The 20,834-nt window shown below is 44.4% G+C and overlaps 1 protein-coding gene across 2 annotated transcripts in view; it reads left to right on the top strand.

Annotated features, from left to right (window-relative positions):
• Positions 1-16,419: 16,419 nt before the first annotated feature.
• Positions 16,420-20,834, top strand: part of LOC311234064 (E3 ubiquitin-protein ligase NEURL1-like) — a 68,080-nt gene continuing 63,665 nt past the window's right edge. Inside the window, exon 1 of one of the 2 annotated variants that reach the window (XM_084321160.1) lies at positions 16,420-16,604. In XM_084321160.1, coding sequence (XP_084177286.1) covers positions 16,598-16,604 — 7 coding nt within the window. In that variant the 5' untranslated portion in view covers positions 16,420-16,597. Of the gene's footprint in view, positions 16,632-20,834 lie in introns of both variants that reach the window. The other variant, XM_084321159.1, reaches the window with a different exon arrangement.

The raw sequence follows: 20,834 nt of genomic DNA, 5'->3' as shown, positions 1-20,834 counted from the left end.
CCAACGATTTCTTGGGAGAATTCAGAGTGCTGAACACGGTGCCCACAGAACCTTGGTCCACAGATGAATACAGCTGGGCCCTCTTGTAGACGGTAGCTGCCGGTCCACAACGAAGAGACGTGAGGCGACCTCACTCGGGGTAGAGCGCCGTCTCACCTGGACTCCTCTCCGGGGGTAGTTCCAACACTCACCAGTGTTGGCTGTTATCCATGGCATAAATCAAAGCACCCAAAGCAAGTAGATAATCCAAGCCGTGTAGGGCTCGCCGTCGTCCGGGTAAGGTAATCCAATGTGCAGGTCCACTCGTCCTAGCCCAGAACTCCTCGGATGAAAGCACCACACGTGGTCTGCCCAGCCTGGTTAAGACTCTAGATAACGCGAGGAAACTATGGGGGTACTGCTCACTTTATAACTCTAACCGAACGATGCACCATACATAATAGACTATTATTAACTTAATAGAAATACGTCCCACTCGACGGTATAGTGCCAAACTATGACAATTCAGCTATTAATCCACACGATGTCTCAATGCCATTCTGAGGCCAAGTTGACCATACTGCACCACACGTGTATCGTGGGTGAGGCTTAACGTCTTGCCACTAGGTTGGAGGGTAAAGAACTAAGGGCTAAGGGACTAAAAAGAAAGTTCTACTTTACTTGCGCCATATATATATGCGCTGTGAACAAATAGTACCATTCGTATTTCGCCAGACGTATTCCTACGCGGAACCGGGCTAGTAACGACATGTTCGTCGGCACGATTGAACTTGAACCAAGGGGCTTGGCTGCTGGCGCCAAGTTCTTGTCCAATGAGAGAATGAAACTATTATGGGCTGTTAGTAGACTAAAGGGATATTCAGTGTATATGTACAAGGAATATACAAGGGATATCAAACGATATACAAATACTATTAAATATATATCCATAAATAAATATATATATTCGGTTTAATCTGATCCTTCACAACAGATACTTTTGATGCTATAACGTAATGTTAGCTAGCTGACAATTACACTTTTAAATTGACTAACATCCACTAGCGGACTGACCATCGGGACCACCGGGAGTTTTCCCGGTGGCCTGGCAGACTGGCATGGCCTGGCTGCCCTGGCAGACTGGCAAATGCTTTTATTTTTTTTTACATTTGTTTGTTTGTGCCCGCAGTCAGGCCACTGAACTCCGAAGCAGGCCAGGTCGGTATACATGTTTCTATTTGCGCATAATAAGTTCAGGCAAGCAGGCAGGAATGCGTGATTTTTTTCCATAGCCGCAGTTTGCGAAGACGCTCTTCCGTGTTACTACACAAGTTTTGAATCAGATGGACATTGAAATTGATGTGGAAACTCCGGATGTTGATCACTTGATCACTTTATTTGATGTACTGCTGGGAGTTAAAGAAGACCGTTTGTTGGAACCTGACCGTGAAATAGAACAGCTATAAGTCTGATGGATGATTTGGATGCTGATATTGAAGCTGTGGAGATGTAAGGAACGCGTCATTATGTTGAACTGACGGCAGCAGCGCAGAGGGTGAGTGATACTATAATGAATCGACTAGATCACAGAGAGCGCCAGTGAAGTAGAGAAACGTATGGGCCGCGTGTATGCTTTCTACAACGCAGTTGCGTTTCCGGGTTGCTCTGATTGGCCGCTGACCCCACGTGACCCTACGCTATTACGCCCCCCTTATCTGACGCTCTACAGCTCTCCATAACTTCCTTGCAGAACAGCTGCTTCCGTATTTATAATATTGGAAACGCCGCGCTGTGATAACAACATTAACGAGCGCTGTGATAACAACATTAACGAGCGCTGTGATAACAACATTAACGAGACTCTCGCTGTGTCTATTCTGCTAACGCTAACGGTACCTCTCATTGTGTCTATTCTACAAGCTTTAACGTTACCTAGGCTCTCGTGTCTATCTGCTAACGTTCTCGTGTCTATCTGCTAACGTTAGCATTAGGTAATAACCGGTTTAAAATGGATGGTGATTACCTCACATTGTGTCTATATTCTACTAGCATTAACATTACTAGTACAAACAATCAAACCAAAACATTGACATCTAACTTATCTTTAGATATTTACTCAACCTCTAATGTCTAACTATGAATGAACACAACACTCTAACTTAACATCTTTAGCTAATAAAGTACTCAACCTCTACTGTCTTTAACTATGAATGAACACAACACTCTAACTCACCATCTTTAGATAATAAAGTACTCAACCTCTACTGTCTTTAACTATGAACAAACACAACACTCTAACTTACCATCTTTAGATAATAAAGTACTCAACCTCTACTGTCTTTAACTATGAACAATAAAGGAATATCTTATCTTATCTTTCACTACCACACTACAGAAGGTTAACCTTTCACTACCACACTACAGACGGTTTAGTGAAAGCAAAGGGTTAACCGTCTAGTGGTTATGAAAGGGTTAACACCTTTGTTGTGTGGCAGTGAAAAGGTTAACCTGGATTGTCACAGTGAAAGGGTTAACCACTTGGTAGTGAAAGGGTTAACCTGTATTGTCACATTGAAAGGGTTGACTCTTTGGTAGTGAAAGGGTTAAAGGAATGTTCTCCCAGCAGAATGCCAGCAGGAGCTGCAGCCTCAGTAAGAGACACAGGGACTGTTCTGCAGAGCTGAGTGATGTTTATGGTGGACATTTAGAATATCATATTCTTTCCTTCAGAAATTGCTGTACAAGTAGAGGTTGAGTACTTTATTATCTAAAGATGGTAAGTTAGAGTGTTGTGTTTGTTCATAGTTAAAGACAGTAGAGGTTGAGTACTTTATTAGCTAAAGATGTTAAGTTAGAGTGTTGTGTTCAGGTTGAGTAAATATCTAAAGAATTAGATGTCAATGTTTTGGTTTGATTGTTTGTACTAGTAACGTTAATGCTAGTAGAATAGACACAACGTGAGGTAATCACCATCCATTTTAAACCGGTTATTACCTAATGCTAACGTTAGCAGATAGACGCGAGAACGTTAGCAGATAGACACGAGAGCCTAGGTAACGTTAAAGCTTGTAGAATAGACACAATGAGAGGTAACGTTAGTGTAACTGAGGGGTACAATTCCCTGACTGTATTGAGAGTATGGTATTATTAAACCACTACTTAGTTATGTACTTTAATTACTGGCCATACAGTACACGGTATATCTGGTGAACACCCACACAAGAATACAACAATGACACCTAAAGTTCTATTTGGAGGGATTTATTATTATAGCAGCAACGGTAGGTTACAGAATGAGAATTATAATTGCGCTTGTAAGGCGAAGAACACTTAAGTAGGTCAAGAGCGTAAGTCCATGAGCATAGTAAGATGGGTATAACTGACGCCACCTGTAGCATAAGAATTACATAAGGCACACTCGTAGTCAGCTGGAGACACTAGGGGGGTTCCCTCCGGTTGTAAGCCGGCAGGGTAGAAGAATGTTCGGGAGCAAAGTCTGGGTCAACGCGGAAAAAAGAAGCTCCAGCTACGGGAGGCGGTACATTACTCCCTTGATCGGCAGACAAAAGCAACAGCTATAATCCAGTATGCACGACAGCATGGATGAAAGCTAGCCAGCCTCTGTGGTCCTAGAGGCGGGCTCGATGGTGCTCCTCACAGGGTAGATCCCACACAGCAGTGGGGTAGACGGTTCTCTGCTCCAGCAGCCACAGTACCAAAGCAATATAATCCAGCCGGAAAAGGCTCTGCATTCGCCGGTGTAGATTCTCCTGTGCACTATACTTCACATTAACTAGGTCGAACTTGACGTTATTTCACTAAACTCTGACACTTTTACTATCCTATTCGCACATATTATAAGTGCTCTATTTAGACGCAAGGTTGCTCACTTCACTTGGTCGTTGACTCGTGGCGAAGGCTTTTACGTTTTGGTACTCAACTACTGCTGTATCCACCTGCGACGTATTTATACGTAAAGTGAATAATCTAGTGCCAACCTCAGTTCTGTCTCGTATTACTGCGCAAACCTGGACATGTTGAGACATGCCTTGGCGGTGGCTTTGAACTCGCCATTGGGGGTATGGCCGTGGGCGCCTAGGGGTCGCTGTCCAATAGGAGAACGAATATTATGGTCTGGTTTGTACCTAGGTAAAGGGATATTCCGTGTATATATACAAAGAATATACAAGGGATATCAGACGATATACAAATATTATACAAGGGATCTCAAAAAATAAATATATATATTCGGTTTAATCTGACCCTTTGTAACAGCCGCCTCCTAATTAGTCCGCACCTAATTAGATAAGCAGAGACAGATTAACCGTCTTGTCAACTACTCAATGTCCGTTGTGGGGAGTAGGGCAATTCACAAAGTCAGTGGGTCATGGTCGTCATCAAGGGAGTCAGGGAGCCTTGGCAACTCTATCAGCCTCGCCACGGGTCGGGTGTATGTCCGTCCCTGGATAAGAACTTCTGCCGCTCTGACCTTTCCGTCGGCACCAGTGATCACTTTGCTTACGCGGCCGGCCGGCCACGCAGCTCGGGGTAGTGACTGGTCTATGATCATGACGATTGTGTCCACTTTTAAGTTGTCCCTGTCCTTGACCCGCTTCTGACGGGCTGGACGGGATGGAGGGGGGCTTAGGAGGAAGCGGGCCTGAGACTGGTTGATCTGTGTTTGGCTGTGCCTCCACATCCTCCGTCTGTTCCTCTTGTTTGGTCTGTACCCCGTCTGAGGAGGGGCCGGTTCCGGCCGCCCCATCAAGGAGTCGCTTGGGGTGCTGGGTTCGAGGTCAGCTACGTCTGGAGCGCAGCTGAGGGGGGTGGAGTTCGGAACTCCCTCTTGTGCCCACGGTTCTCTCACAGGCCTCTCGCCTAATGTCAATAGCCTCTCAACGGGCTGTACGAGAGAGTGGCCGGTGTCGCTCACCTTTGTGTGCAGGCAGCGTGTAGACGTGGGTTTACTGTCAAGTCCGTAGAGGGGGCCCTGGAGCGTCCACCCCAGTCGGGTCTGAACCGCGACTGGGCATCCTTTGGGTCCGATGTGGGCCGCCTCAATTGGGAGAATGAGGTCCGCGTGGTCGGAGCCGATGAGCAGGGTCGGTGTGGCGCCGTCGATGAGCGGTATAGGTAGTTGACGTAGGTGCACGTACTTCGCCATCAGCTGTGGGATGGGGTAGGTGTACTGTGACAGGCCTATGTCGTGGCTGGTGAAGACGTTAGTGATACTATACTGCTTCTCGGGCTGGTCCACCGCTGCTATCTTGAAGGAGACATTTTCACCCTTTATGGTCTTCTGGTCTCTTCTGATGGTACGTATTGTCATTGTTCCTTTGGCACCCCGCAGGCCCAACTGGGCTGCGGCGGAAGCGAGGAGGAGTGTCTTTTCAGACCCATCGTCTAGGACGGCGTAAGTGTCCAGGACCTTGTCCTCGTAGCTCAGGAGCACTCTGACCACTTTGATGAGCACTCGGGGGGTCCCGCTATGCTGGTCTATATGGAGCACTCCTGTTGGTGGGTTGCCTTGGATCTTCTGGAGTGGTGCCGACTCGCGGTCGTCCGAGTAGCACCGTGACTCCCAGTGTCTGCTGTAGCAGTCGGTACACCAGGGGGCGGTCTGGTGGATCTTCGGTACTGGTGCCACCGCCTCGGCCTGATACATCACCGTGACGGCCCACTTTGTTGTCCTGATGGACGCTTGTTGATGTCATGCAGGACCTCCAAGTGGGCGCCGTCACACTTGCTGCATCTCTTCTTTAAGCGGCACTCAGCTGCCATATGGCTGGCGCGCAGCGGAAGCAGCGGCGGTTGGCCTTGATCCACTGACTCACCTCGTCCGTGGTCAGCTTCTTGAAAGTGTCACATTGATACAGCCGATGTTCCCCTTCACAGTACTGGCATTCAATCTTCCACTCCTCTTTCGTCGAGGGGTTGTTGTGGTTCTTGTGCTGCGGTACTGATTCGGCTTGGTGCATAACGGTCACCGACCGGCGGTTATCGTTAGATCTCCGAGGTCCATCTCTTGGGCTTGGTCCACTCCACACGAACGTATCCAGTCGTAGGCTGCTGACTTCTCTCGCGAGGAAGTCGGCCAGGTCTAGGAGGGATGGCTCGGGACCGTCGGGATCACGGTGGTCTCTCTGCCGCCGAAAGCGCTCTTGGCGGGCTGGAGGGAGCTTCTCTAATATCCGTTCTACATTAGAGTTAGCATACAGTTCATATCTCCCTTTTTCCCTTTGGGACCCCAGCATCCCTACCAGGGATTGTACCTTGATAGAGAGGTCATCCAATGCTCTATTGTCTTTGGCTGGGGGGAGGCGGTCGATGTCTCTTATTTCTTGTATCACGTAGTCCCATATGCGTCCATAACGCTGATCGAGGGCCACTAGAGCCGCGGAGTATGGGGTGCTTGAGTTGGAATATGCCAGCGCTATATTATGCGTTCTGGGCACCTTGAGATGCTTGAGGAGGATGGCATATTTGTACGACTCATCGGGGACGTCGGACATCATAGTCTCCAAGCACATCCGTAATTCCGTGTACTGTGCTCTGTCCTCGCGCGTAAAGTCTGGGAACGTCGGTGTGCCAAGGTACGATGCCATGGATGGCTGGCACATTGGTGAGCGTAGGGGAAGAGGCCTCCTGGGCGAGTCTCCCCGTACGTGTTGTCGTGGGTTGGTACTTGGTGGGTACCAGGGGCCGGGTACCCAGGTGCAGTTCCTCGGTGCTGACGGTGCGTCAAACTCACCCGTGAGTTGAGTCGGGGGTTTGTAGCGCAGTGACTCGGGGCTGACGTCTGGGCTGTACTGGGCCTCCTGGTCCAGAGTACGTTGCTGCTGGTCGGGGCTGTACTGGGCCTCCTGGTCCAGAGTACGTTGCTGCTGGTCGGCTTGACATTCCTCCTCTTCCTCTTCCTCTGCTAGGTCCTGGAGTCTTCTAGTCAGTCTCTCGGCGACGTAGGCCGGTTCTTCCCGGTTGCTGGGTCTCGTATGGACCGGTCGGGGAGGGGGTTCGGAGACGTGGACAGGATCCTCCTGTTGGCGGGGTCCCGGGTCGCTTGGTCGGGTAGGGGAATGTGCCCTAGACCCTTGTCGTGATGAACTCCGGGAGCTCAGAGCGGAGAGAGGGGGTGTCGCCATGGCAATCAATTGTTCTACCATCTGCGCCTGCAGCCGGTCGCGCTCTGCTTCGCGCTGGGCATGGGCGGCGTCGTGCTGTGCTTCGCGCTGGGTATTGGCGGCGTCGCGCTGTGCATTGGCGGCGTCGCGCTGCGCATCGGCGCGGCTTCTTTCAATGTTCTCTTCCGTCTGAAGGCGTCTGGTCTCCAGTCTTATGCGGTCGTCTTCACTCCTTTGTTGCGCCTGGAAGCGCTCTCGCTCGATTGCAGCGTGTTCGCGCTCGCTCGTCTGTTGAGCCTGGAGGCGTTCTCTTTCCATGGTAGAATGTTCGCGCTCACTTAGTTGTTGCGCTTGAAGTCGATCGCGTTCGGTGGAGGCTGCCAGGGTGGCGATGAATGCCTGCGCCAGCATCTTGTCCGCTTCGCTGGGGGAAGACACTGACGGAGGTGATCGGCTTCTGGCAGTGCTCGTTGGAGATCTGTTCTCTGGGCGCGCCTCGAGATCCATCTCCTGGGCGCGCTTCTCTTCTCTTGGTTGTGTGTCGGGTTCTGTCCCCGGAGCGCTTTCTTTATCCTGGAGCTCTCCGGGGACTATTCCGTTGACGTTGTCTGGGGGTATAGTCATGTCATGTCCCCCCTGGTCCCCCCCGTGAGCTTGGTCAGTTACATTAGAACCCACTGGGTTCTCTACTGGCAGGGTCGCCTGGTCGGTAGGTTTTGACATGCTTTGACTATCCGCTTTATTTATTTTATCCGCATTTAACGTTGTTATAAAGCTAGGTATTAGACTGACAGCGTATGCCTCTAGATAGGGAGGTGGCTGACGTCTGCGCTGTGGGCGTTCTAGCTCGGGGGAGCTGCTTGGGGAGTGTTCACCGCTGGCCATGGTTAATATCAATATTATATTAGATATTACACTGATACCCTCCGGCTCGAAGGACCAATTGTAACTGAGGGGTACAATTCCCTGACTGTATTGAGAGTATGGTATTATTAAACCACTACTTAGTTATGTACTTTAATTACTGGCCATACAGTACACGGTATATCTGGTGAACACCCACACAAGAATACAACAATGACACCTAAAGTTCTATTTGGAGGGATTTATTATTATAGCAGCAACGGTAGGTTACAGAATGAGAATTATAATTGCGCTTGTAAGGCGAAGAACACTTAAGTAGGTCAAGAGCGTAAGTCCATGAGCATAGTAAGATGGGTATAACTGACGCCACCTGTAGCATAAGAATTACATAAGGCACACTCGTAGTCAGCTGGAGACACTAGGGGGGTTCCCTCCGGTTGTAAGCCGGCAGGGTAGAAGAATGTTCGGGAGCAAAGTCTGGGTCAACGCGGAATAAAGAAGCTCCAGCTACGGGAGGCGGTACATTACTCCCTTGATCGGCAGACAAAAGCAACAGCTATAATCCAGTATGCACGACAGCATGGATGAAAGCTAGCCAGCCTCTGTGGTCCTAGAGGCGGGCTCGATGGTGCTCCTCACAGGGTAGATCCCACACAGCAGTGGGGTAGACGGTTCTCTGCTCCAGCAGCCACAGTACCAAAGCAATATAATCCAGCCGGAAAAGGCTCTGCATTCGCCGGTGTAGATTCTCCTGTGCACTATACTTCACATTAACTACTGTAGGTCGAACTTGACGTTATTTCACTAAACTCTGACACTTTTACTATCCTATTTGCACATATTATAAGTGCTCTATTTAGATGCAAGGTTGCTCACTTCACTTGGTCGTTGACTCGTGGTGAAGGCTTTTACGTTTTGGTACTCAACTACTGCTGTATCCACCTGCGACGTATTTATACGTAAGGTGAATAATCTAGTGCCAACCTCAGTTCTGTCTCGTATTACTGCGCAAACCTGGACATGTTGAGACATGCCTTGGCGGTGGCTTTGAACTCGCCATTGGGGGTATGGCCGTTGGCGCCTAGGGGTCGCTGTCCAATAGGAGAACGAATATTATGGTCTGGTTTGTACCTAGGTAAAGGGATATTCCGTGTATATATACAAAGAATATACAAGGGATATCAGACGATATACAAATATTATACAAGGGATCTCAAGCAATAAATATATATATTCGGTTTAATCTGACCCTTTGTAACAGTTAGCGTTAACGTTAGCGTTAGCAGGATAGACACAACGAGAGTCTCGTTAATGTTGTTATCACATCGCTCGTTAATGTTGTTATCACAGCGCAGCGTTTCAATATTATAAATACGGAAGCAGATGTTCTGCGAGGAAGTTATGGAGAGCTGTAGAGCGTCAGATAAGGGGGGCGTAATAGCGTATGGTCACGTGGGGTCAGCGGCCAATCAGAGCAACCCGGAAACGCAACTGCATTGTAGAAAGCATACACGCGTATGGGCCTGGCCTGGCCTGCCTGAGTCAAATTCCCGGTAGGAATTATGGTCCCAGTCCGCGACTGCTAACATCATGTGTGTAATTCATGGCACAATTGAAATGGGATCAATTTTTTTTTTGTCTCTCACCATTGAGTAACCATTCATATTTTTTCGCAAATAGGATCCCATGGTAGTCCAGAGGAAGGGGAGGGGCCTCTCAGACACAACACCAAAGAAGCTGGATATAGGAAGAGGGATTGATTGATTGATTGATTGATTGATTGATTGATTGATTGATTGATTGATTGATTGATTGATTGATTGATTGATTGATTGATTGATTGATTGATTGAACATTTTATTAACAGATTGCAGAATGGGTACAATACTACGGAAGCCCTAAGCGGCCGTACATTCATACATTTTATTTACTCCGTTTTCCCATGATAACGAGTTAATTTAATTAGTTTTCTCGTGATAACGGGATAATTTTCACGTTATCACGAGAAAACAAAGTCAGTTTTCTCGTGATAACGACTTATTATCTCGTTATCACGGGAAAACGAAGTCCGTTTTCTCGTGATAACGGATTAATTTATTTCAGGGGGGTACATGACATTCATACAGGTATACACAGTACTGTTACATTTGTGACATACAAGATATGCAAATATACAGTACTGTTAAACAGAGATCCTAACAGAAAATATACATAGGGGGAGGAAACTGTACATGGAGGGGGTATGAGGGAGGGGTTTGGACGGGGCCAGTTTCGAGTTGCAGCCTCCCGTAGCCAGGTGCTCTTTGAGAGCTCACTTTGATTGCACTTTGACGCACACTAATGTGTATATATATTATCTGTAACAGCAAGGCATAAAGCTATTTCAGCCTGTGTCAGGCCTTGATTGAAGAGATATGTGACCCGGTGATCAATATCCTCCTGCTTAGCCCCTTTCGTGACTGTGATGCACCGAGTGCATCATAGTCACGAAAGGGCTACCTGCTCCTCTGACATTGCGACACTGAATGATGTTTCCTGCAGTGATTTAATATACTAGAGTGACTATCGTTTCGTTTTCTCGAGATCTCGAGAAAATTATCCCGTTATCACGGGAAAACAAATTAAATTAACTCGTTATCACGGGAAAACAGAGTAAATAAAATGTATGAATGTACGACAATACAGTACAGCTCAATACACACAATTGTTAAGGGGATGCAGACCAGAGAAAGTTGGTTGACTTTTTTTATTACATTGGATGCCATTTTGTCACAGGAATAGGAGACAGGTGGGACAATTTATGGGAGGCCATGTCCTCACTGAAAACTCAACACACGTCATTAGCTAAACTGACTTGTACATTAGCAATCAACTGTATCAGGAATGTCAATTTCAATATTGGAAATAAAATATTTTTCTGAGTAAAAAAAAAATGCAATATGTTTCTAAGACCCTAAACATGGCAATCAAATTGCTCAATCAAATAAGCGCCCATTAAAAAAGTGGGGCCTGGCAGACAGCGCTGCATGTGAGTGTGGAGACCCTGAGCAGACTGTTGACCACATCCTGACCATCTGCCCCCTATACAAACCACCCTCGGAAGCCAGCCTCTTTGATGTGGGACCAGAGTTAAGGGCATGGCTACAAGATACGGAGTTGGACCTCTGACGTTACACGAAAGAAGAAGAAGAGTAACCATTCATATTTTTTCGCAAATAGGATCCCATGGTAGTCCAGAGGAAGGGGAGGGGCCTCTCAGACACAACACCAAAGAAGCTGGATATAGGAAGAGGGATTGATTGATTGATTGATTGATTGATTGATTGATTGAAAATTTTATGAACAGATTTCAGAATGGGTAGTGGGTACAATACTACGGAAGCCCTAAGCGGCCGTACATTCATACATTTTATTTACTCCGTTTTCCCATGATAACGAGTTAATTTAATTAGTTTTCTCGTGATAACGGGATAATTTTCACGTTATCACGAGAAAACAAAGTCAGTTTTCTCGTGATAACGACTTATTATCTCGTTATCACGGGAAAACGAAGTCCGTTTTCTCGTGATAACGGATTAATTTATTTCAGGGGGGTACATGACATTCATACAGGTATACACAGTACTGTTACATTTGTGACATACAAGATATGCAAATATACAGTACTGTTAAACAGAGATCCTAACAGAAAATATACATAGGGGGAGGAAACTGTACATGGAGGGGGTATGAGGGAGGGGTTTGGACGGGGCCAGTTTCGAGTTGCAGCCTCCCGTAGCCAGGTGCTCTTTGAGAGCTCACTTTGATTGCACTTTGACGCACACTAATGTGTATATATATTATCTGTAACAGCAAGGCATAAAGCTATTTCAGCCTGTGTCAGGCCTTGATTGAAGAGATATGTGACCCGGTGATCAATATCCTCCTGCTTAGCCCCTTTCGTGACTGTGATGCACCGAGTGCATCATAGTCACGAAAGGGCTACCTGCTCCTCTGACATTGCGACACTGAATGATGTTTCCTGCAGTGATTTAATATACTAGAGTGACTATCGTTTCGTTTTCTCGAGATCTCGAGAAAATTATCCCGTTATCACGGGAAAACAAATTAAATTAACTCGTTATCACGGGAAAACAGAGTAAATAAAATGTATGAATGTACGACAATACAGTACAGCTCAATACACACAATTGTTAAGGGGATGCAGACCAGAGAAAGTTGGTTGACTTTTTTTATTACATTGGATGCCATTTTGTCACAGGAATAGGAGACAGGTGGGACAATTTATGGGAGGCCATGTCCTCACTGAAAACTCAACACACGTCATTAGCTAAACTGACTTGTACATTAGCAATCAACTGTATCAGGAATGTCAATTTCAATATTGGAAATAAAATATTTTTCTGAGTAAAAAAAAAATGCAATATGTTTCTAAGACCCTAAACATGGCAATCAAATTGCTCAATCAAATAAGCGCCCTATACTTTTTCTGCATTTCATTCATCCAGCATAGTCAGAGGTCTGCTCATCTTCCCAGAGCTTCCCAGATGGACAACCCGATCTCGCTTAAAATGATGTAAATAAAGTACTTATCGACCACAGGAAAATGGTACGTATATTGTACATTATGTTATAGCCATACGTAATATATTAATGTTTATGAAAATGTACATGTGTACATATTACAAATAAGCAATATATTGACATATTTACAAATAAGTACATAATATTACATTTTTTTTTTTACTTTTAACAAACCCAGGACGCTCGCATCATACAATTGCTGTGTTTGTATCAGGGTGGTTTAGTGTAGTGGTGAGAGGACTCGCCTGCGACTACAATATTTTTTTGTTCGACACCCTTTTTTCCTGTGAGTCGACTAGTACTTTATTTACGTTTGATGAGACCATGTTGTGACGGAAGTAGCCAGGGAGCTCCACATCTCAGTTCCTCCCCGCCTCTGACTCTATCTCTCTGGGCTGCCGCCAGGTAAACGCTGAGGCGACATTCTGAGAGCTGCCCATTGAGAACCATAGCTGTGCCAACGTGGCACCTGAGGGGCCAGACACTGCTAAGACAGAACAAGTGGCTCCTTCACTTAGAGGTACTGTACACTGTACACAGTAGAACTCCCATTTTTTGGGGGAAATGTGAAGGCCACGTATTTTGTTTTGGAGATGATCTTATCAGATTTCAATCTTTGATTGTGTAGCATTGTTATGTGATCGGAGATAGAATACAAAAAACGTGGATATGGACTAAGTTGGGATATGGACTATCTGGCTTTAAGGTGGGGTGGGGGGGGGACTGTACATTGGAGGTGGTTGGGTAGGTGGGGTGGGGGTGGGGGAACTGTACATTGGAGGTGGTTGGGTAGGTGGGGGAGGGGGGGACTGTACATTGGAGGTAGTTGGGTGGGTGGGGTGGGGGGGGGGGTTGGGTAGACAGGGTGGGGAAAACTGTACAACTGTACAAGCAAAACTGTACATTGGAATATCGACAAAACCTTACTTGGTCCCAAGAAGAGGGTCTCATGTATTATTGGGTTAGGACATTTACTGTACATTTACAGGGGCCAGTTTCGAATTGCAGTCTCCCGTAGGTGCTCTTTGAGAGTCGTTTTGAAAGTGGGTAGTGAGTGGAGGTTATTGCATGACTACTAGTGAGGCAGTGCTTCACCAGTATACAGACAAAAAAAATATTATTACATATTTTTATTATTTTTATTATTATTATTTTTTTTAATATTTTTTTTTTATTAGAAATGTTTTCCCCTGTGAAAAAAACAATGCCAGTGGGGAAAAAATGGCGGTTAGTGAGGCCATGCGCACTTGATTGATTGGAGTTCACGCCGTGTTACATTGTGTTGACAACCTTGAGATCCAATCAGTGAATGGTGCCAGCTAATGATACGGAACTGCAGCTGGACCCTATTGACTGTGTGCAACTTGATTTGAAAGAGACTGACATAACGTTAGATAAAAGAAGATTAATTTACCTAATATAATAATTCATATTTTAATATCTTTATTCAATTGTTCATGAACTTATTGTGCATCGTTTGATGATATATATATTATTTTTTTTATCTCAGTTGAAGTAGTGTAATTGACGTGAACGTGCCGTCTTGGACTCTGTAAGCTAACTTGTTGTAGCTAACGTTAGCTAATAGCTAAGTCGTCGAAACATTCACCCAGAGGAAGGAGAAGAAGAGGAAGATGGGATAGGTGAGCCCACAGCTTTGATGAGTGCACTGCTTTGGCAATCGCTTGGGTGACTGTCTGAGTGACCACCTGTCGGAGTCGGAGTCCCGAAAATGGAACGTGTGTCACGCATCAACAGAACAATGTTTAGAGGATTTCGACAGCATCCTGTGACCTCACGCGAATGAAGCATCGATTAGATCACAAAAGACTGCTGTTTGTTGCATTGCCTGATTTGCAACTGTTTGCAAGCAGAGGAGGTCATTGAACGTTTCATCAGAAAATATCGAAGGATGGATTTAATTTACAAGTGATCAGATGGGAGAGACACTATTTCCTCGTAAAGAAGTGCATCAAATGGTGAGTGGATTTAAAAAAAAATATATATATATATATATATATATATATATATATATATATATATATATATATATATATATATATATATATATATATATATATATATATATATATATATATTGGGCCACGTGTGTGTGGCTGAAATGCGTGCGTTTACTTTCGAATTACCCACGTAATTGTCCTTGTGTTACATAAAACCCATCTGTGGCCTCGTGCAGAGGAAGGTGGTAAATACATGTTAGAGGAGACTGAAGAAGGGGTTCTATCAGTGTCTGTCTGCATGGTCACCAGCTGTTCCTGAAGTCTGGGGCCAGGCGGATGTTTCTCAGGAAGTTTGTCAGAAGGTTATGGGAAGCTCCTTCAGATAAAATCAGTTCCTGAAGTAATCAGGTGTTGTGGCTGATGTTTGACTGAGAGGCTGAGGTTCAGCAGCTTGTTTTCACCGTGCTGCTCTTATTCACGTTTCCCTCGATATTCCAATGTACAGTTTTGCTTGTACAGTTGTACAAGCATGTACCATTGACTCAGAATGGTCTGTTTTATTGAAATCGTCACAGCAGTATAGTTTGTTTATACTTCAGAAGTATGATATTTAAACATGGTCCCCAAAATGAATGGAAGCGAATGAGGAGCCTGACACCTGGGAGGAATGGGGGTGTTGCAGCCTTGGGGATGTTTTAAAAATATAATTTAATATATAATATAATATAATAATTTGTGCTTCACCAAGAAATTTGGTCAGCAGACGCCACATTGATGTGGCATAATTGCGAAACGTGTTTAGTCCCTTGTTTGAGCCGAATCTGGGTTTAACATGATTTGTCGAGCTCCCTCTGGTGTTGTGGTCGTGGTATTCACTGACCTTTGGGAAGTATTTTGACATGTACATGGGTACCTTAGTCGTGTAGTGTATCTTGTAGACCAGGCCCATTGCAAGTTGCTGTACTCTGTTGTCTCTAAGCCAATAATTTACAGTATGTTATAACTGGGCTAAGTTTGAACTTACGCTGGTGCAACATATAGAACATTTTAATTCCGACGTTGTGGCAACAGGTTTTCGACAGGGAAGTCGTATTGACGATGAGAACTCCTTTCAAACTGGCCCAATTTCTCAGCCTGATCATCTTCGTGTTGATCCACAAGCCATGCGTCTGTCTGCATGCATGGTCATCATGGTGGCTTTGCAGCTAAACAAAGCCTGTCATAATACATCAACATTACTCTTCGCACAAGTTGTCAAGGACACCAACAGGAAAAAACTAAATTGTGTACAGTATGTTTTGAATTGACATCAAACCTAGGTGACCTAAAGCTTTATCTTGAGCAATAACCTACCTGACCAGCAGCCTACTTATTTGTTGCATTTAAACTATGGAGGGTGTGGCGTAATCAATTTAGTCTCAGAAACACTTTTCATATTTTTTAAAATGTTACTATAATATATTTTATTTTATGTATCGATTTTGTGTACCGATTCCGGAGTTGTGGCAAGGCAACATGATGTTTCTTCCCTGTTTTCCACAACTCTATAGATTTTTTGTTTATTTATCACTAAAATAGATAAAAAATTGAACTCCTTTCAAACTATAGTCGACTAGTCGACCTGACCAGCGTCTACTGGCTCCTGAGTCCGTGAACAGGTAACGTCAGCCAGGCTATGCCTGCATTTTTAATGGCTGGACTCAATGAGCTCCTCCCGAGATACTAAAAAGGACCGGAGAAGATTCCTATCATCACCTACCTTCATGGTAGCGCACAGTGTTAAATAGTCCCGCTAAGCTCCACCTCCACTACCACCTATTATGTTAATTCCAATGTGATTTTGCGGTGTGAGGGTCTAGAGCTGTGTATCACCCTGCCTGCTGGCTGGCCACTGCCCACTGCCCAATGTCGATGCGCCTGTGGACAGTCACAACTCGTCGTGGAGACGGTGTCGGGACCGTCGGAAAGAGCGAAAGCGCGCTAGAGCCGATAGTATGTTGACACCGAAGACGCGCGGCTCCTTGTGAATAGCCTACGGTATTTGGGATCCACCAAAGTCAGAGAAGAGAACTCACCTTGCATCCAACCATGGGAGGTCAGATCACACGAAATACATTTTACGGTAGGACTATCTGATATGGAGAGGAGTCTTTTTTATGGATTATGGATATATTTTATTGCATGCTATAATCGAACCGAAGCTGACTGACTGGATTGCTACTGTAATAACAGCATTATGAACTTGGATACGCGCGTGTGTATAGCATGCGCATACGAGAATAATACTTCTGTAAATGTTGATCTATGTAGGTGTAAAAAAAAAAAAAAAAAAAAAAAAAAATTAAGGCAAGATATTGAGTGAGCTTCAGTATTCTACGTGTATTATTAGGATATACCCCATTGCAACATTTTACAATTGGTATATCAATTAGTAGGCTACTACATGTGACAATTCAAATCAATCAATTGAACAAGACCATAGTGCTGGAAGTCATTTTACTTTCACTCAATGAATGAGTCAAAAACTTAGTTGAAACTTATTTTCCTCTGACATTTCATTACGGGCCTAGTCATAGCTGGAATAAGCCAATTAATAAATGAGCATGTTTTGTATTAAAAACACATAACCTTTCCTGTATGTGCTGTTTGTTAGATATTTATAAACACCCCCAAGACAAGACAAGGCATGGCCTGCTGAACACACGTGTAAGACAGCCTCAGCCATTTCAAAATGACAGATAAATACTATATGAAATAAATAGCCTACTATGCATTCCTGTTTGTTCACAAACAGGCTGAATGGAGAGTAATCTTGTCTTTTTGAGTACACATACCACTGTGGTCCGAATGTATAATGTAATATTTTATACTATAATTGTAATAAATACACAAAAATCTAATCTTCCTATGTTTTTCCCCTGCATTTTTGTAATATAAAGAAATATTATTTACCATCTCTTCTATTTTATTGTCATCTTTGCAACTGCAGTATTATACTTTATACTTTAAATTACAACCACCCTAAATACTGTATATTGTAAATCGCATGGATCCAAGGTTACACTAAAGGTACAGTAAATGGTATTGGCAGACCGGGTAAGATGATGTAGGTTGTAGGAGGCTCACGGTTGTTTACTTATCATTGAGAGCACACAAGGTATGATGACATAACCCAAGCTAAAACACATACATGCCCCCTGGGTCTGTAGAGGATGCTGCCTGCCTGCGACTTCCCTACTTCATCCACTGAGTCTGGATACTAACTAACGTCACACCACATCAGGGCCGGTGATGAAGCCTGCGGATAAAGCAATGAGGAATGTAGGAAGAAGGCCAGGTGACACAGGGCCATTCTATCCCGTGTTTGCCCTCTCCAATTAATTAATGTCCATTTTGTCCTAATGTGTGTGGTGGGGGACTGAGTAATATCATCCTTCCTTAACCTGCACGGCTGACGTTTGTTGTGGCGCCTCTCTTTATCATGGCAGGGCTCTGCTCAATGTTAAACCCATGGCATCTCCTGTCAGTTTGCGCCACTCTGCAGACATGCCTAGCATGCAGGCAGCCGCTGTGCCCCCGAGGATGTAGTAGTATAGGCACAAACCCTCACAGAGAAGGCAATGCATTGTGCCTCCGTCACATGTAGGTTTATGCTTTTGTTTGTTTGTTTGTTTGTTTGTTTGTTTGTTTGTTTGTTTGTTTGTTTTGTGTTTGTATTGAAAATGAACATGGTCCTTAGGTAAGCTTCATGCCAGTAAAGCTCATGAGACCCATTCAGAAAATCCCAGGTGCCACATTGAAGTTGTTGTAATTAACAGGGATGACCTGATTTCACTTTTTCACTGAACTAATCCTAAATCCTAAACCTTTACGTAGACAATGCTGAAGGCTGATCTAATCTGTTGCTTTTACTGAACAGTATAGACTTAAACCGCATTGGGTCAGTACTGGATGAAAATAATTCAGATATAGTCCTAATCCATGTTTCTTCATTCGTTTCTTGTGAGATCATCTGACGTGCAGAAAATCTTTTTCTGACATATTACACATGATGTCAGATTTTAGTATTGTGGAAATTCAGCAATAATCAGCCCAATATCCCATGCCACCCCTCTATGAATTAGTTCCTCAAACAAAGGCGTTTTCTTTAGAGATTGTGTTTTCTTCAGAAAGCTACAGTATTAGGTGAAATTAATTAGAAATGGAGAATGGGGTTTGATTGTCTCATTAGATGCTTGAGCATAGTAGCCTACATCTTTTAATCAGGGTGAGGTGGGGTTTTTCTTCTCCAGTGCTGTTTTCAGTACTTGACTTCTGTTGTCAGTCTTTTGTATGGTCAGTGGTTGAGTACAATACGCTCCTGTCTTGTTTCCTTGAAGACATCACGTATAACATGACATCATGGATACAATATGTTTGCAGGATTTGTCATGACTTCGTTTAAGACTATTGTTGTGCATAGAGCGCCATTCATCACGGCAGAGCAGACAGCAGGACCTCAAGGCACCAGTGTATCTGCTGCAATAAATGTGCTGTACTTTTCCTAAGACCAGAACACTCTGCAAAGGCCATCTGAATTACTACCAAACATTACAGATGCTATATGTCACTTACCAGATGTTACAGCTAACGCTAGTATGTGTTCATCAAAGATGGCCTTTGTTTAACAGTTGCTAGAGTTACCTACAACATTTGGTAGCTGACATTAGCTATAATCTTTGGTAGTTAATGTTACAGTGGCTAACAGTAAAAGAGGTTGTTTTAGACACTTTGTATTGTGAGGTAGATCACCTCATTAAGTGACCTCATTAATGGGGGCAGCCATACTTAAAAGGTATAATCTGTAATGCCGTAAAACAGTGACCTCTAGGCAAAAGGGCCACACTTGGTATTGCGCTTTGTTTGCTTTCTTGTTTTGGTCCGACGTGTGGGTTGGAGTTTAGTAACTTATTATACTGTGGATTTCTCCAGACATCTCTTGGTACAGCCTGAGGTGTGACCAGCAGTAGCAACCACTTCCTTATACCCACTGGAATCTAATCCACACATCAGACAAAAACAAAAACTGTAACAAAGCGCAGTACCATGCTGTTATCCTTTGCCTAGAGGTCACTGTTTGACGACATTGCAGATTATACCTTTAATACTGTCCCCCATTATGACACACATGAGAGGTCTATAGAGAAAACAGGAGTAAATGACAAAGACCTACATTTTCAGATTCCTATTTCGCAGGGAATATACAATGGCAAATAGGTTAAGCACACATTAAAGAAAATGCCTGTGAGTAAAAGTAGGTTTCTTAAAAGGCTTCTTACCAAGGACCATAATTATGTCAGTATGGTGATAAACCTACCTTATATATTTCCTGGTCACACTAACAAAAATGGTGCATCTTTGCGCATTGGACCTGAAAGGCAGCACGGAAAGCTGTGAGTTTGCCAATGAAATCAAGGAAGTGCACACGCATGGAGAGAAAGAAAAAGAAAGATAGAGAGAGAGAGAATGTTTTCATATTTAGACCGATATGGTCCTCCGCGACTTACGCGGAGGTGGTTCTGTTCTTGTGGCAGCGTTCTGATTATACTGTAAGTACCGTCATCTTTTGAAATGATGCTGGTGCCTTTACATACATAGATTCATAATGAGTTCTCCTCCACTAAAGCCATCCTCGACTAATATAAATAAATTCTTATTCAACAAATTGTCGTATTATTTCTTAAATCTTTATTTAATCAACAAATCTAGTTGCATCTCCCAGATGCAGACATGCAGAATAACCATATTTTACATCTGCACACCAGAGACATGCTTATCATGTTTACAAGAAACAACATTAACACTGCACAAAAAAAAGCACAATAAACTATGAATGGACTAAAGAAACCTGTAGTCAACTAAGACCAAAATGACCAATTTCCCAGCCAACGGACTAGAGAGCGGGCAGCCCTACATCTATATTGACGTTGTGAGATTCAAACTGCTGCTTTGGATAATAGCCCGTGGTCTGATCTCAGAATCCACATGAGTGTTGGCAGGCCTGCCTGCCCTAATTGATTTGTGTCTTGGGTCCTGCTGAAAAGCTCTTAACCCTCAGAGGTCACTAGCAGAACAAGAATAACTTATTTGCTCCTAAGGGCACGTATCCAGATTACAATCTGTTTCCCTCTCAGTCATGCCCGCTCACACAGACAGAGTTCTTCCCAGAGCATTCATATTTAGCTGTCAGTGTCTCTGACCCCTTCAAGGAGACATTTTCTAGAAAATGAATCAGGTCTGAAATTGTCCTTTGACCTCCGCCGCTGGTTGATTGACACGATCTGTC

The sequence above is a fragment of the Notolepis coatsorum genome, assembly GCF_963971535.1.
Source record: "Notolepis coatsorum genome assembly, chromosome: 9".
NCBI classification, from domain to species: Eukaryota; Metazoa; Chordata; class Actinopteri; order Aulopiformes; family Paralepididae; genus Notolepis; species Notolepis coatsorum.
Note: the sequence above shows the minus strand (reverse complement) of the source record. Positions and strands in the feature narration are given on the sequence as shown.